General features: G+C 43.5%; 2 protein-coding genes across 6 annotated transcripts in view; both read right to left on the bottom strand.

Annotated features, from left to right (window-relative positions):
* Positions 1-3,634: 3,634 nt before the first annotated feature.
* MLNR (motilin receptor) lies at positions 3,635-8,307 on the bottom strand. Its single transcript, XM_041407273.1, has 2 exons — positions 7,500-8,307; positions 3,635-5,663 (listed from the first exon to the last, which is right to left on the bottom strand). The coding sequence occupies exons 1-2, from the start codon at positions 8,269-8,271 to the stop codon at positions 5,350-5,352; spliced, it is 1,086 nt and encodes a 361-aa protein (XP_041263207.1). The 5' UTR covers positions 8,272-8,307; the 3' UTR covers positions 3,635-5,349.
* A 324-nt stretch (positions 8,308-8,631) lies between these two features.
* FNDC3A (fibronectin type III domain containing 3A) overlaps positions 8,632-16,504 on the bottom strand; it is a 111,130-nt gene continuing 103,257 nt past the window's right edge. For all 5 annotated transcript variants that reach the window (XM_041407269.1, XM_041407268.1, XM_041407272.1 and 2 more), the window contains 4 exons: positions 16,005-16,214; positions 14,479-14,645; positions 13,781-13,908; positions 8,632-10,958 (listed from right to left, as the gene is read on the bottom strand). In XM_041407269.1, the coding sequence (XP_041263203.1) occupies positions 10,644-10,958; positions 13,781-13,908; positions 14,479-14,645; positions 16,005-16,214 (820 nt within the window). In that variant the 3' untranslated portion in view covers positions 8,632-10,643. The remainder of the gene's footprint in view (positions 10,959-13,780; positions 13,909-14,478; positions 14,646-16,004; positions 16,215-16,504) is intronic.

Raw genomic sequence — 16,504 nt, 5'->3', positions numbered from 1 at the left:
ACAACAGTTTTATGGAACTGTCACGGGCTCTGTGAGATGACACCACAGCTGAGAGCACTGACACAGAGCTGACTTGCTTTTGCTGCAGTGAAATGCTGCTCCTTGTCACATGGGATGGTGTTAAATAAGTTCTGGAGGGGAAAAAAGGTTACTTTTATCCTTTCGCTGCCTTTTTTCTCTTACTCTGGCCAGGGTAGCTGTCACCTCTGATACAGCAACTGCACCACAGGGATTTAATTATCCATGTTGCAACACTGGGTGGTGGTTCTCCCATTTCATTCCTTCTAGCTTGCATTCCTGTCACTTCATACTGGTTTTAGTGATTGCCAGATGATGCATCTCAGGCTGGTTCACTGTGCTGAGTTTGGGCTCTTTGCTAAGGACAGTGGTATTTGTTGGAGTCTCAGGTTTAGGACACCTGACTTCAGCCCACACTGAAGGTTGACCATGTGGACACATCCCTGGTTGCATGCAGTGGACATGCTGGGGTTGAGGGAAAACCCTGAATTTCCTCTCCTGCCCTGCACTGTGGGCCCGAGGACAGTGTCCATGAGGGGCTATGGGGAGCGATGGAACCTGTGCAAGGGCTTTACATGGCCTTCGTATCTTGGGAAAAGCCCTTCTTAAGGGTTAATCTTTTTTTTTAAGATTAGCTCATACAGAGGTGCTGTTAAAACTTTAAACAACTTCAGTGTGAGCTCATACAGGCTCATGGCTGACAGGGACAGGCTGTGGTCAAAGCATCTGGCTCCTCACCAATGCCTGGCAGCCTGGATGAGCCCCTTGGCAGAGATATTTGTCACAGACGTCTTCTGAAAGAGAAATAAATGAATCCATCTGGTGAGTTCTGGCTGGGAGAAGGAAAGGGAAAAGGAGGGAAAGCAGACAGCATTATCTGTGCTCCACAGCAGGGGAAGGAAGATGAAGTCCAAAAGTGGAGATAGAAGGAGCAGGGACTCATCTTGGAAAGGGGCAGTATGCAGACAGGGTGATCTGAGGGGAAGATGAGGCAAGTAAGAGGCAGGACAGAGCTGTCAGCCTCACTGCTCTCTGTCCTGTCCCAGGGTATATGCCACCCCTGTCCTTGGTGTACCCTTCCAGGGGGCCTGGAAGCCCCCAGCCACTGGGAAGGAGACTGAGACGATGTGTAGGGCAGCTCTGATCCTGGCCCTGGGGGACTGAGGACATGGACTCTTGGATGTGTGCAGCCCCATGAAAAACAAAGCACTGTTGCTGCTTAGAGCTGCTGCAGGAGATTCCAGCCTCATCTCTGTTAGGCCCTTCCCAACCTGGACAGTCATTTTCTGATCCAAAACTGGCTTTCTTAAACACTGGAAACATTAGGCTTTGCTGGCATGCTTGAAGATGTGTGTGGCCCACAGAAGCACAGGATGACATCAGCCTTAACATTTTGGGTCACCAGAGTAGAGTTCCCACAGTAGGGACACTGAGCAGAAGACAGCACTGCTTTTGCTTCTCAGTGTTTCGAGGCTCTGTTTAAGGTTCCATCAGTGATGTCTGGGCAGGCACCAGAGATCCTTAGTCCCTTGATATTCACCCAGATGTTGCAAGCCCTTGTCTGCCTTGTCATGAGAAGCACCAAGCCTGCCTCAGCAGTGAACAACAAAGCAACAACTGGACTTGAGCCTGTGGAAAATACTGTGCTTTGCCTGATGGGAAAATCTTTTAGCATCTACTGGTACCAAGTGCACAAGTGGTTAGACTTTGTGTCTGCCCCCCAGCTCCTCAAATGCAAACCTTTTTCCCACATGCAGTGTTTTCCCCCAGTTTTCTTCTGAGTTCCAGGAAATCTCTACCACAGCTCAAGTGCAGCATCACAGGTGACCAGGAACATGTAAATAGTTCCCCAAAGCAGAAATATACTTCTGGATACTAATTTTATCATAGAATTGGCCTATTTTGGCAATGTTAAGCCTGCTCCTAAATCAAATAGGAAGTGGCATCCCAGGGATGCTGGGGCTTGTTCCCGTCAGACTCGACTGATCCAAGGCCAAGACCATGTTTGTTGGTTTAGCTAATTCAGAGCAGTTTGAGCCATTTTATACCTATTTGCTTTCCCTCTTACTTTGTATAATCCGTTTCTTTGATTGCTGAGACAGCCTTAGGCTTTGTGCTTCTTGTGGGAGTGATGCAGCACAGTGACAAATGGAATTTTAAGAGGATGACTGTGGGAAGGAAACGTGTCCCTGCACCTTTCTGTTTGCCAGGCCAGCTGTACATAGCCTTGGAGACAGCATCACTCCAGCAAGTACACGAGCAGCTTTGAACTTGAGAGGTCTTTGTGCACCTGAGTGCAGCAAACCTCTCTAAAACTTCCTTCTTCCCTTCCCTTCCCTTCCCTTCCCTTCCCTTCCCTTCCTTCCCCTTCCCTTCCCCAATGCTACTCCAGTGCTGGGGGCCAAGCTCTTCCTCAGTACAACCACAGCTCTAGCAAGTCTCAGGGCTCTGTCAAATTGCTGATTTTCTTTCCTGTGATTTTCAACATAACTACATGCATGCTTTAAAAAAGAGACTATCTCACTATGCTTCCCTTTTTATCATATGGTCTCTGTGCTTTTCTTTTACATCCCTGCCCCATTTTCTCTCTCCTTCTAGTCCATTTTCTCTTGTATTTTACAGGCTTTGTGGTATGGAAACTACTTCTGAAATACTTAGAGATAGCCTGCCTGCACCTGGACTCAGAAGAGCTATTTTATTTACAACATCCCTGCTTACATAATGCAGTACTGAATGTCAGAGACAGCAGTGCCAGGCCTGGTTAATTCTAAACACCCCAAGCTTCATCTATTTCCTAAGCCTTTGTTCTGGTCTGGAGGGAGCATTAACAAGGCACTGCAAGCTGACAGGTAGGATTTTGTGTTATTCTACTAAGCATGCAAGGGGGATACCTTTTAACAGGGATACAAATGACTTTCCCAGAAAACCAGACCACTTCAGTGGAGTCTGCCGCTTCAGCATCAGGCTGGGCAGGAGCAGCCCAAGCCTGGAGCTCCCTGCAGAACTGCAGTCGCTCCCTGAGCAGCTCGGGAGCAGCGAGCTGGAGTCCCGCTGAGAGGGACCCGCCTTGGACACCCGGCACACACACAGAGCAGAGCAGTGCCACGGCTCTCGGTGCAGGAAGGGCACCCTAGAAAAGGGGGTTCAGGGCAGCAGCCCACAGGGCATTTCCCTCCTTCCTCCACTCACCTTGTGCTTCTGACACCTATGCAATTGCTTTTGGGGAAATTCCTGATGAGCAAGTATTTCACTCCCAGTGCAATTTAGCAGCAATTGATAAAGGAAAAGCCATTATCAGGAGACCGCAGGCATGCAGAAGCAGCTCCACGGCCACATAACTACGTGATAAAGCTTTTTTCCCCCCTTTGGTCTACATACATGTACAAGATTACTGCTTATAATAATTTGTCCAAACCCCCCAAAAATAACAGCTGTTCTTTTACGATAACTGAACATCTTAAGGACACCCCCCAGTAAAAGCAACCTAACCCAAGCCTTGCAGACAACTGCTCTCCACCAGTATGAAGCTGAAAAAGAATACTTTATGTGCATGCAGTGAGATAGATTTTTTTTCTGTCTTTAGGTTTTTTTTTTAGTTTTTATTCAGTGACTCAGAGTTACAGACTCTTTAATGGAGAACTAGTCATATTTTTAAAACTTGGAGAAGACTTGGGTTCAACTCTGCTGCCCTGAGATCTCTGAGCTAGCTGTTGAATTTATCTGGACAGGCTGGATTGACAGGCTGAGGACAGTTGTATGAGGCTCAATAAGGCCAAGTGTTGGGTCCTGTGCTTTGGCCACAACAGCCCCAGGCAGCACTACAGGCTTGGGGAAGAGTGGCTGCAAAGTGGCCCAGCGGAAAAGGACCTGGGGGTGCTGGTTGATAGTGGCTGAACATGAGCCAGCTATGCCCAGGTGGCCAAGAAGGCCAGTGGCATCCTGGCCTGGATCAGCAATAGTGTGGCCAGCAGGCGCAGGGCAGGGATTGTGCCCCTGTACTCAGCACTGGTGAAGCCACACCTCAAATCCTGGGTCCAGTTCCAGGCCCCTCACTACAAGAGGACACTGAGGTTCTGGAGCACGTCCAGAGAAGAGCAGTGGAGCTGGTAAAGGCTCTGGAGCACAATTCAGGAACAGCTGAGGTAAATGAGGGTGTTTAGCCTATATAAAAGGAGGCTCAGAGGGGACAGTATCACTCTCTACAACTGCCTGAAAGGAGAAGTCAACAGAGAACTAAGGGCAAGCATGGACAGTGATGGCAAGCATCAGTGATGCTCCTGTAAGCACAGTCCCACGTCATTGATTTGGTCCAGATTTACACCCCCAGAGCAAATAAAGTAACAAGTAAAATGTACAGAGGCAATGATCATCCACAGAAAACACTGCTGCAGCTTCTTCTAGCTTTTCCTCACAACTAGTCTCCTTCCTAAATTGTACAGTTGAAGTTTCCAATTAAAATCTTTTGGAGCAGAATAAGTCAGCAGGTTTTTGCCTTGCAGTGCAGCATTATGCAGCATGAAGTCCTGGGCATAGTCCAGCACATTCAGTGATGGGTCTTGTCTGCGGACGGGTGGGTTAACTTGGTGTATTATTTGCACACACAATACACAATGTGGAGACACACTGCTACCAATTACCAAACACTGCTCATCTATTCTAAGGGAAGTGATCTGGGATATCTCAAGTTTTACAACAGGTTGTTAATATATAAGTAAAATACCTTATTTCATCCTAGGGTTAAGCCCAGAGACTGCTGTGTGCAGCAGATGCTTTCCTAAGGGAAATTAGTGAAACTGCCCAGGAAAGTCCCCTTCATGATTACAAGACCAGGTACTAAAATCATACATCTTTTTTCAGGGATGCTCAGGTTGGTGGGTGATTTTTTTTGTGTCCAAGGCCTTGCGAGACTGTGTTTTGTAAAATCTCGTTATAAGAAAACCATTTTAAAATGGTGAAGTCTGTCTGGGAATTTTACCCATTACACCTCCCAAGAAGCGCTCCTTTGCAGACCTTGGTGTCATGATTTTTAGAAAATACTAGAAATGGCACAGAACACGTGCAACGAACACTATGTAATAAAGCAAACCCGTGGTTTTACTGGCAGTTTCCTCCAGCTTTTCCTATTGACTTATCATCTTTCACGAGTTGCACATCATTCTCCCTATTTCATGGTGCCTGCTTGCTCTGTTATCAAAAATACAGGTATCCCAAAATACAGACAGTTATGAAACACCACATGCCCTAACAAATGTCCATCCTTTTGCCACTCTCCCGTGAGAAGGAAGTTCCCTTCCTTAGGCAAGAAGGCCTGAAGAAGTGCGAGGTGCAGCCTCAGAAGCTGGTGGTGTACTCGTGCCTTGTGCTGGCGCTGGTCTCTGTGTAGCCCCCGGCGTCTTTTGTTACGGTGAAAGCCCTTTCTGCAGCTCGGCGTGGCAGCAGCAGCTTGCAGGCTGCTGCCCTGTACTTCTTCGAAACGAGGTTGTAGAGGACAGGGTTGATGGATGCGCTCAGGTAGAAAAGCTGCAGGGCGAATATATTAAAGTACTGGGAGAACAGCATCGTCCTCATGTCCCGGGTGTTTATAAATATGATCCTGCCAATGTGGAAAGGCAACCAGCAAATTACAAAGGCCAGAACCACCACAGCTATAAGACAAAATAACACATGCGGCAGTTAAGGAGTGAGATAACTTTTCAACCATCCAGTAAACTAAATTTCACGTGGCTGATTTTGCAGGTTTTTCTAACTGATACAAATGATATATAGAAATAATGTCATTAAATTGTTGGAAAACCATGAAAATGGGAATAGCATCAACTGTTAGTCTTTGAAGTAAATGGTAACTGGTAAAATTTTAAGCTAAACTGTGAGATGAGGTTTGCTGAGAAAAATATGAACAACAGTGGAGTAACATCTGTATAATAACATCAGGCACTATACAGAAATCCCCTGTGGCTATGTCTGTAACACCACATATGAGACAGGAAAACAAAAGTCAGAATGAGGAATTTTTGTGGAAGCTCCACAGCAGCTCCATTTGCTGCAGACCTAATATTTAATTTGTCTGCATCACCGAAAAAGACCCAGGCTGCACCTCAGTCACCCAAGCTCCCACAGAATTCGCTCTGTTGTGACGGGATGGTATCTAACATAAAGACTTTATAATGTAGTTGAGCTATTGATTTTTTCCCACTAAAGCTTTTTCATGCATCCCCAGACCATTACTGCTGGAGACAGCTATTTGCCTAGATGGATCTCTAGCCTGAGTCGCTTCAGCTGTTCGCCTGGTCTTGTGTTGCATTTTAGCACAATGAGAACAAATACAAACCCTCATGCAATGGCAACACAGCAGGAGCAGATGAGGAACAATTACATAAGTGTATTACTGTATCCATACTTTTAATTATTTTTGTTTATAAATGCATGTAGCTAAAACAAACAATCATTTGTAGAGCATTCTCTGTGTTTCTCATGGCTTAAATAAAAGGGATGCAGCCAAAGAAAGTTTTCTTATGGAAAACACCACACACTTAGTGCTGCTGGATCTTTGAGATAAGGGGGCAGCGGTCTCATTCAGTGGGTTCTGAGATCATGGATATGGGTGTTTCTGTTGGAAAACCTTGTGCCTACTTCAGTGTAAGTACCTTCCTCAAATAAGTCGGCAAAATTCTCTCAGGCTTATTGGTTTCTTTCCTTTGTGCTATGCTACTTCCATCCAGCTGATTACACTCTCAGTAAAAGAAGTCTCCCATGTGACACGTAAAACTACACTAAAGGTAGGCAATAATAATAATTGGGGCATTTTGTTTTATGTTCCTTAGTCAATAGTTGGATTTCTTTTTTCTTTCCCTTCAGATTGGTCACTACTTACAAATATTAAAGCCCCAAAGCTAACGAAGATCTCTAACTTTCCAGAGTCTGATGCTGGGTTACTGAATGTATGACTAAGAAAATGAACTAAAAATTATCAGCATCCTCCATCTGTAGGAAGTGCTTTGGTATTACGGGATTTGTCTCCAAACAGCTCGTAGGAGCTAAGCTGCTGTTTTTCAGCCTCCTTGGGCAACCAGTGGATTTACTCCTTAGAGCTACAAATGACCACTAGGAACTTAGTTTTCAGAAGCAGAAATTTTCTATGCAGAGGTGTTGCTTCCAACTGGAAGAGACTGCTGATACTGCCACAGTTTTTTTTTCTGAATTGCAGGCTACCTTGTACTTGACTCTGCCTGGTAAAATTCAGGAAACGGGTATTTCTACGGAAGGCAGCCGTGCTGCTGGATGTGCAAAGCCACGCGGGTGAAGCCTCAGCTGGGAGGGAGTGAAATCCCTGCCGTGGCAGCTCCCGGGAGCGTGGCTGGGATGTCCCCCTGTGCTATTCCCTATCCCTGTACGGGAGCTGCGAGTGCTTCAGCGCTGCCATGGCCCCCCAGCCCCGGTCCTTACCCCAGCCATAGCCCGGGGGGGATGGTAGCGGGACTCACCCAAGATCCTGACGGTCTGGCGGTGCCCCTTCTCCCGGAGGAGCGAGCTGGGGCCCCGCAGGCGGGTGCTGCTCCGCCACAGCTCTCGGCCGATGCAGCCGTAGAGAACGCTGAGGCAGGTGACGGGCAGCACGAAGTAGCAGGTGGTGACCCAGAACATGGTGGCCAGCAGGCCGGACTGCAGCGCCTGCGGGGTGGGCTTGCACTCGCGGCTGAAGTCAGTGTGGTTGTCGGGCTGCTCCACGCCGACCAGGAAGAAGAAGGGGCTGGCGGAGAGCAAGGCAAAGGCCCAAAGGACGCCGATGGTGGCTTTCACCCGGCGCTTGGTGACGACCACCTTGGCCTTGAGGGGGAAGCAGATGGCGAGGTAGCGCTCCACGGTGAGGGCGGTGATGTGGAGGATGGTGCAGTAGGTGCAGCCCTCGCTGAGGTAGTGCGAGAGCCGGCACAGCAGCTGCCCGAAGATCCAGGGCCGGGAGCGCCAGAGGCGGTAGAGGTCGAAGGGCAGCCCCATGAGGATGAGCAGGTCCGAGACGGCCATGCTGCCCAGGTAGAGGTTGGTGGTGGTCTTCATGTCGCGGTAGCTGCGGATGACCAGCACCGTGAGGACATTGCCCGCCACGCCGACCACGAAGAGCCCCAGGCAGACGGCCGTGATGGGAACGAGCACCCACATGGGCAGCGCCAGGCACAGCCGCTCGTCGCAGGGCGGCCACGGCCACGGCCACTCGGGCTCGCCCTCCGTGCCGTTCCCGCCGCCGCCGCGCCGCATCCCGCCGGGGGACGCGCCGTGCCCGGGGCAGCGCCGCTCCTCACTCCGGCCCCGCCCCGCCCCGCCCGCGCAGGTACCGCGCCCCCGGCCCGCCCCGCGGGGACGCAGGGGAGCGGGCAGGGGACAGGGAGGGCGGCGGTACGCGCACAGGACTGACCACCAGCAGCGAAAAAGAAGGTACTTTTATTGTCCACAGACTCTTAAAGGTACTTTGCTACATCGTTTTATGTATTTTCTATCAGACTATACAGGTTCGTCTTCATGGAGCCCGACGTTGTACAACCGTAAAGTGATATGTTTGGTAGTGTATCTATAGCGTTTTAAAAACTTTAGAGTTTCTCTTTTTCTTTTATTTATTTATTTTTGGAATGTACAGTATATGAGGTAAAATTAAGATTACATTAAAAACTGTCTTCAATGCAGTAATATGCACTGAGGCTCAAATGGCAAATACACTATTAAATGACTATCAAAAATAGGAGCTCATTTGAATTTTACTATGAAAAACGTAAGTCACTGCAGGTTGCCTGCAGTAACAAATCTTACCGTTTTAGACATTCAACCATAAGAAATCTCTGGGCTGTGACACGCAACCTCATTTGCACTGCCAAACATGGCACTTTTAAGAAGGTTCTAGAAAACATCAGTTATCACGGTATCCTGCGGGAAGGTATCAGCCTATACGTACAAATGACAAATTAGAAATAAAATGTAAACATACAGTACATTTTAAAGACAGATCGTTCTTGCCACGTGGAGGCCAAGTTCTTTGCCATTTCTTCTTTTTTTTTTCTTTAAAAAAAACGAAACTCAGCAACATTATTCTACAGCACAGATCATTGGACGTATAAACAATTACAATACATGCCCGTTCTAATATAAGAGAAATTCTTCAGAGATCTTCAAAGCACAAGACAGAGGTTCCTTTTTTTATTATTATTAAGACTGACAGAAGTGTTTAATACTATTAAAAATGCTAAACTGAACACAACTAGAAGTCATTAATGATCCACTATCTTGTAACTCAAATAAATTAAAAGTAGCTAATTACAAAGTGTATAACAAATAACATAAGTGTGATGAGACAAGGATTTTTTTTAAAGATAGTTTCACTACAAGCTTTGTGTCACTGGCAATCATTGACATCCAGCAAGATGTTCAATGGGATACTTGTTAAAATTCAGTCTGGTCATTCAAGAACTCACAAATGCAAGCTCACAAAACATTGATGAGTTATGCAATTGCAAAGTGCTCTAATGCAACATTAACTACATGCAATCAACAATTTGGTACAGTATCCAAAGAGACATTACATTAAACATTAGGATCTCAAGAAAAAAGCAGCTTTAAGTTTTCTGGTGCAAATTACTACACTTCGTCTTCTGATTTGGTGCCCCAAAGAAAGAAAGAAGAAAGAAAGAAAGGAAAGGAAAAAAGAGAAAGAAAGACAGAAACAAAACAAACAAAAAAAGGCAGTGCTTATTTTTGGTGGATATGGCAAGTGAATGTTGGGGAAACAGCAAAAATTCAACAATGAATTTTATCTCAAAATTCTGTTGACTAGCCAAAATCAGAGGGCACAGACATCTGCATCCAATCAAAGGTCAACTTTGGAAATGTGTTTTTCAATTTAAATAACAAGTCTAAGAAGGTCTCTCACACTCTCCCTTCTATATTCAGAAGAAGTAAAAGAGGCATTTTTTGTTAGTAAACACCAAATCCTGGGGGTAAGATAAACCACTTGTGCCATCTCCTTGTAGTCTTTCAAAAACATCTACTTGCAGTGAAGAACTCCACATTTATCAGATAAGAAGCTTCCTTCATGCATACTCTTCCATCCAGTTTATTATTTGCTGCCTGAGAAAAGCCCCTTCTGTTTTTCAGCATAAATCCTGCTTCCCAAATAATTAAGACAAATGAGGAGGTAGAAATACAGCGCTAAATTGCTTTCACAGCATCAGATTAATATTGTGTACAGCACAAGTTTGTTAGTGTAAGTTTTAAATGCGATCTACACATTCTTCCCTGTTATGTTAGCAACCCTTAGAAGTGTGGGCCAGGAAATCACCTTTACTGCGTGCCTGCATTTACTGGTCAAACCCTTTTCCTTAAACGCTGCGTGCCTGCCCCATATCGAGTTTGTACTGCATGAAGGCATATAAAGAAAAGATTATATTTCTGTGGCTTGCATTTTAATAACATGTGTCAGCCTATACCTACGAATAAGCATTTTAAAGTGGCTGAGAAAGTTTGCATCAGTCCCAATACCGGTGCTAAATGCCTGGTTTTGTAAAAGCAAGAGAACAGAATTACTTTTAGATTATGAGAAAGTAAAATGTAATGGGCAGCATTATAAAATAGATCTCTTTTCTTCACTTTATGACGAAGTACTGAATGATAACAGCAATCAGAATGGAAAAGATAGCAAAAAGTGCAAGGATGACAGCAGCACACACTTGGTCGCTCTGTGACCATTGTGTCCTTGTGGTTTGCACAGTGTCCTTGTTGGTGCTTGCCGGTGGTTCAGTCCTCTGAGAGATGAATAGCACTGGGGTGCTGTAGGGGCCCACCAGGTCCTGGTGACCCGTGGCCTCTTGGCACTGGCGAATGGCACACGCGCGGAATCGGTATTCACAGTTCAGCTGGAGGCCCGTGTATCGGAACGACCAGTCTGGGCCCTTGTAAATCTGGAAATAAGGGGGGAAAAAGGGATCCTTCAAGTAAAAAAGTACTATATACACACATGTATCTTAGTATGGTTTTGTTTATGGTGAAGGTAACTAAAAAGGATGACAACTCACCAGTGTTTTCCCCCATGCAAATAAAAATGGATAAAAAGCTCAAACACACAATTTAAATACCAGATCAAGTCTCCAGTTATTTTGGTGAAACACAAGAACTATGCTTGCTTGTGTGGAATGATGAGTACACACCAAATAAACCCTGTCACAAGCCCCAGCCTTCAGGTGTTTTAGTGACCACTCACAATGTGATGCAATATACAATATTGTATCACGGGATTTTAGGCAGTTAACTCTGTGTCAAGCCAATTCATTTTAAGTCTCATCCAATCCAATGTACTTTGTTGTAGTTATCTGTATTTAAAATGTTATGATTTATCCCAATATCAGGAAAGCCACAGAGTCCTCTTTGTGATTCTTAATTTCATCATATTCCCAAGACAGAGATAACTCGTGAGGGTGCTCTCCAGAGATCTCTCAGTTGGCAGGTTAACATGAGTTCACAATGCTTCAGCATGGAATGCCTAATTCAGTGAAATCTAAATTCTGGTTTCTCAAATTAATTAAATTTGCAGCTATGTAAAGGTTCTGTGAAAGCCAACAAAACCTCACAGGGGTGCAGTTATAGGTACTTCAAAGGTGCGGAGGTATCAGGTAGCACAGCGCAATTTGATTTCTTTCTTTAAACAAAACCTCACAGGGGTGCAGTTATAGGTACTTCAAAGGTGCGGAGGCATTAGGTGAGTAGCACAGTGCAATTTGATTTCTTTCTTTAAAGCCCTTCGCTTTCCCACCTCTAAATATCTGGATTTGCTTTATTTAACTGGTAGCACGATACAGAAATATCACATCATCAGGAGCTTTCCCTACAGTTTCATACTGTTAGACAGTATCCTGAAAATGCACACTAGAAATGTAAAGAAAGGAAATCCCTTCTGATTTTGCTATCCTAAGAGCTCTTGCTGTGCCTGAGGCTACTCTTGTCAGAGTTCTCTGACAAGCTGAGCTTCACTGGAATCTACAACCTAGAGACTTCTCTCTGAAGAGGGGCAGGCCATTGGAAGTGCAGCTTCCTCAAAATGCTGTTAATTTGGATCATGCATTTGGGAGTGAGCAAACAGGCCACTGACACACATCCTACTCCAGCTCCAGCTATGCCAGCTAGCAGGGGTTACCATCCTCAGCTGCTTGTCCCCAGTGCCTGCCAGGAGTTGCCTTCCCCTCCAGTGTGTTTCCTGGGGTATTTACATGGTTGCTTCCTTACCCCTTTAAGATCTTTGACTGATGTATACAGCTCAAACAGCACATTATTAACCTTTATTAACCTACTTTGTCTGTAGCATACTGATGTATACAGCTCAAACAGCACATTATTAACCTACTTTGTCTGTAGCACGGAGGGAGCAATGACATGAGCAATTTGGATGACAGATCAGGAAGAAGGAGGAGAGGAGAGTGATGTTTTGGCAGTGAAATAGCAGGGAACAGCTTAGAGCAGACTTCCAGGTAGTTTATTTTCTGTCTATGTCAAATAAAATTGCCACCATCATGTCTAAGTGTCTTAAAGGCTGTTTTCATACTGTTTCCTTCTTGATTGTTCCAATTTTAATTTCTGCAAATTAAGTCTTTTCATTTTATTCTAATTTACTATGCTAGACTGCTCTGCAGAGGCAAAACCAATCACACACCTCAGTCTACTTTGTTATTACCATACTCCAAGAGCCAACTTTATTTTCTTGCCCAGGTCATTTGGCAACACACACTGATAAAGTGTAATTTAACTCTGTGTCTAAAAGCAACATAGGTACCTACTTAGGTACCTAATGTTGCATTTACAATGTTGAAGTTACAAAAAAGACTATCCACATGGCAAGCCCTTTTGGTTTATGGTTCATCTTTTACTGAAAAATTTAACAAATGGCCATAACAAACACAGTGCTACACTAAAAGTTATGAACATATTAAGGCCTATAATCTACCAAAGCACAGGTGAAAGGTGAAACCTATTTAATATTGAACTATGATAAAATGATAATATACTAGAATTAACTGCTGCTGTCCTGGAAGGAAAGTTCCTTGGCTTATTAGTATGAATCAGTTTTCAAGCCTAATTTCATGTCAAATATCAGGCAGTTTATAAACTGTGAAGCAAAAAAAAAAAACACAAAAAAAAAAAAAAAAACAAAAACAAAAAAAAACAAAAAAAAAAACAAACCCAAAAAAAAAAAACAAAAACAAAAAACCAAACAAAAACCAAAAAACCAAACTGGGAAGCAACAAAGAAAAAAAAACAAAACAAAAAAAAACCAAACAAAAAACAAAAAACCAAACTGGGAAGCAAAATTAGCACTGAATGCAGGATAATTTGTACCTTGGCATTTCAAACTGCTTCTTTGCTCTTAGTGTAAAGAGAACCCTTTGCCCCTTTTTCTCCCCAGTCTCAATTCAGTACCATTAGGTAAAAGATTTCTTTTTGTCAGTTGTTCCATTAGGGGATGACTTCCTCACCACTTAATGTCTCAAGCTGTATTTAGTGAACATCAGTGTAACCCAGAGAGGCTGTAATTTAGTGCAGAATCTCCTTCTGAAATGAAGGAGATGGGTTTAGGAGATATTACCTTATTATTTAGTAACAAAAAGTTAACATGGTGACTAAAACCATGCTGAAACACAATAAGCTTTACTAAATCTAATCTCAACTAGTTTTACCAAACTAGTTATCACAAACAATAATCAAAGAAAACTACAGTAACTTAGACACATCATACCTGTTTGAATTCTGAGTCTTTTCCCACCATGACCTGAAGACAGTAGATAACTGGATCACCCTTCATGGGCTGCAGAACCTCCCATGTGATTTCACAAGTGTGATCGTTTATTCTCTCTATCCTTGGTGCTGAAGAAAGGAAGGAAGGAAGGAAAAGTGACAGCTAAGTCTGCCTTCCCTGTCACATACTGTCATATTCTAATGACCTTTAAAATTATATATTCTACCTCCTATTTTATCTCAGAGAAACAAAAGATGCAGATTCAAATTTATTCTTCCTCCAGTGTTTTCTGGAGCAACAACTAATAATTCATATAGGCCTCTCTTTGTAGTTTAGGTATCATCCAAGAGAAAGCAAATAAAATTTAGTAACTGTAAGTGTGCATCACATACCAAAAAAACCCCAAACAATGCTTAAAATGATTCTAAACATGCTAGAAAGCATTTTCACCTTAACTTGCCACTCTCCCTGTAAGCAGGAGAACTAAGTACAAACTTCTTAGGTCAAAGAATGCATAAGCCCCAAGTCTTCCATTTTTGGAGGGAATATTTTAGGCAACTATATGAAAGAAGCCTTCTCCCACTACCCCTACCTGCACTTTAAAAGGGCTTAATATTCTCAATATCCCAAATACAACACAATACCAAAACCAACCTGCTGTCTTCCCACCCCTCAAATGAAAAAAGAAGCACCCTTACCTTTCAAGGCAGCTGGAACAGATTTGGGAGTAGTGAAAATGTATTCTTGAGAAAGGGGACCTTCACCAGCTTCATTACATGCCTGAATACAAAATTTGTATGATGTTGACTCACTGAGTCTTTGAACTTTGTATGTATGACATGGTCCTCTGTATAAGGATACAAACCTGAAAATGGAACGAGTAGCTTATTTTGAACACAGAAAAGGACTTCTGAAGCAGTATTGTCTTGAAATCTGTTCCCATAATTTCCCAGAATCTAATGAAAAGCCCAGAAACACTTATTTCAGAGTTAAACAGTGTTCTGGCTGCTATAAAACAATAAGCACATTTTCCAGGGGCAAGTTTTTATTTCTCATGTCTTTCAAATAAAAACCTCTTGCACAAAGAATGCTACAGATTCTCTCTTACCAAAAATGTTCCTAAGCATTTTAAGAAACTATTTTGAAACAATAAGAAAAGACAGCAGTTGTGTCTCAACTTGAACTGCATTTTTTTTTTTTTTTTTTTGCTTGGCCATCTACTCCTCCAACATCTTTAGCATTTCAGAATTAGGTAACTAGATTTTAGCTTTTGCCCCTTTGCAACTCTCCCTTACTACACCTAAAAAATGTGCCATGGATCCACTTGCTTTTGTACATCATTGTTGGAGATGGGCTCATGCAGACCTACACAGGAGGGCAGTCACACTTGCAGTGCACACCAAATCTGTTTCTGGGAGTTTTGTACATTGGCCACTGTCCTTCATGTGGCAATTCTTGCACAAACTGATCATGGCAACTCTTGTTTGATTTTCAGTTTTCATGTCTCCAGGACAGCACAAATTTCTCTCTTCCTGCAGGGGTTGTCATCTAGCTTTTTCTTGTCTTTTAAAATTAAAACAGATGGTACCTGCACATGACCTAATCTTTGGGAATGGCAATGAATTTCCTTCCACTTAAACAGTCTAATTTATTTTCCTCCTTACAGCACAGCAATTTCACATAGTGGATCTCTTTTATCTTTTTGTCAAGCTAAAGCTGCTCATCAGACATGGAACACTTTGTAGCAGTACTGCTTATTTTATGATCTGGGCAAGGGTTCTTGCTGTACCACCTCAGCTGACATTCTATTTAACATGAGACAAGGAATCCCTCAAAATAAATTGCATTAATTTCCACTAAAATAATTGCATATAAGGCAACAGAGAGTAAAGCATTCACATCCCTTCCAATATTAAGTATATAAAATTCACAACACTGATTGGACTTGTTACTTTGACAAAATATTTAACCAAAAGTGAGAGGGAAAAGTGTGCTGGTATGAAACACCGCATTAAACACAGTTGAACTGTAAGTAAAAAACAATTAAGTTTTTTGTCTTGCACTTCTCGGCACAGAACACTGGAGCCCTTCTTGCCTTGCCAGAAGAGACGACCTCCTACATCTGCTGTAAATTCACCAAAGCACATGGAATTTTGCCCTTCGCCATCTCCCAAGCATCACACCACAGCGACACCAGGCAGATTAAAGCAAAGCCAAAACCAACCTTCCATTCTTATCCTCCATTTGAAGGTGGTACTGGATGGAGTCAGTTAATGCTTTCGCAGTTCCCTCTCCCCACTTCAGCTTGAGAGTCTGAGAACTGTATGCAGCACATTCCAGGCGAGGTGGATCCGGGGGGAGAGGCTTTGTTTTCAGTTTTATGGTGTGGCTGAAAGGACCCGCTCCAAGACTGTTTAGGGCTTGAATTCGTACCCTAGCATTTGGAAAAAGGGGGAATAAATTAACTTGAAATTAGATTCTAAAAATAACTGGCCATATCCACCATTCTCATTAAATAGAGAATAATGGTACTATCTACAATAAAGACTTTTATCAATATTATGCTTTTTGATAGACTGTCAAGAATATGCAGGTGCATCACTTTAGGAGCTGGTTTGATTAGAAATAAAAATATTCAAAGTAAATTCACATTAGTGAAAAGATGTAAAAGCTCTGTGAGTTACTTCAAGAGTGGTCCACCTTTCTGACTGTGCAGGCCTTGAA

Source organism: Onychostruthus taczanowskii, unplaced genomic scaffold, assembly GCF_017590055.1.
Source record: "Onychostruthus taczanowskii isolate IOZ18803 unplaced genomic scaffold, ASM1759005v1 scaffold26, whole genome shotgun sequence".
Classification (NCBI taxonomy): Eukaryota; Metazoa; Chordata; class Aves; order Passeriformes; family Passeridae; genus Onychostruthus; species Onychostruthus taczanowskii.
The sequence above is the reverse complement of the archived record's forward strand: the minus strand, read 5'-3'. Positions and strand labels throughout refer to the sequence as shown.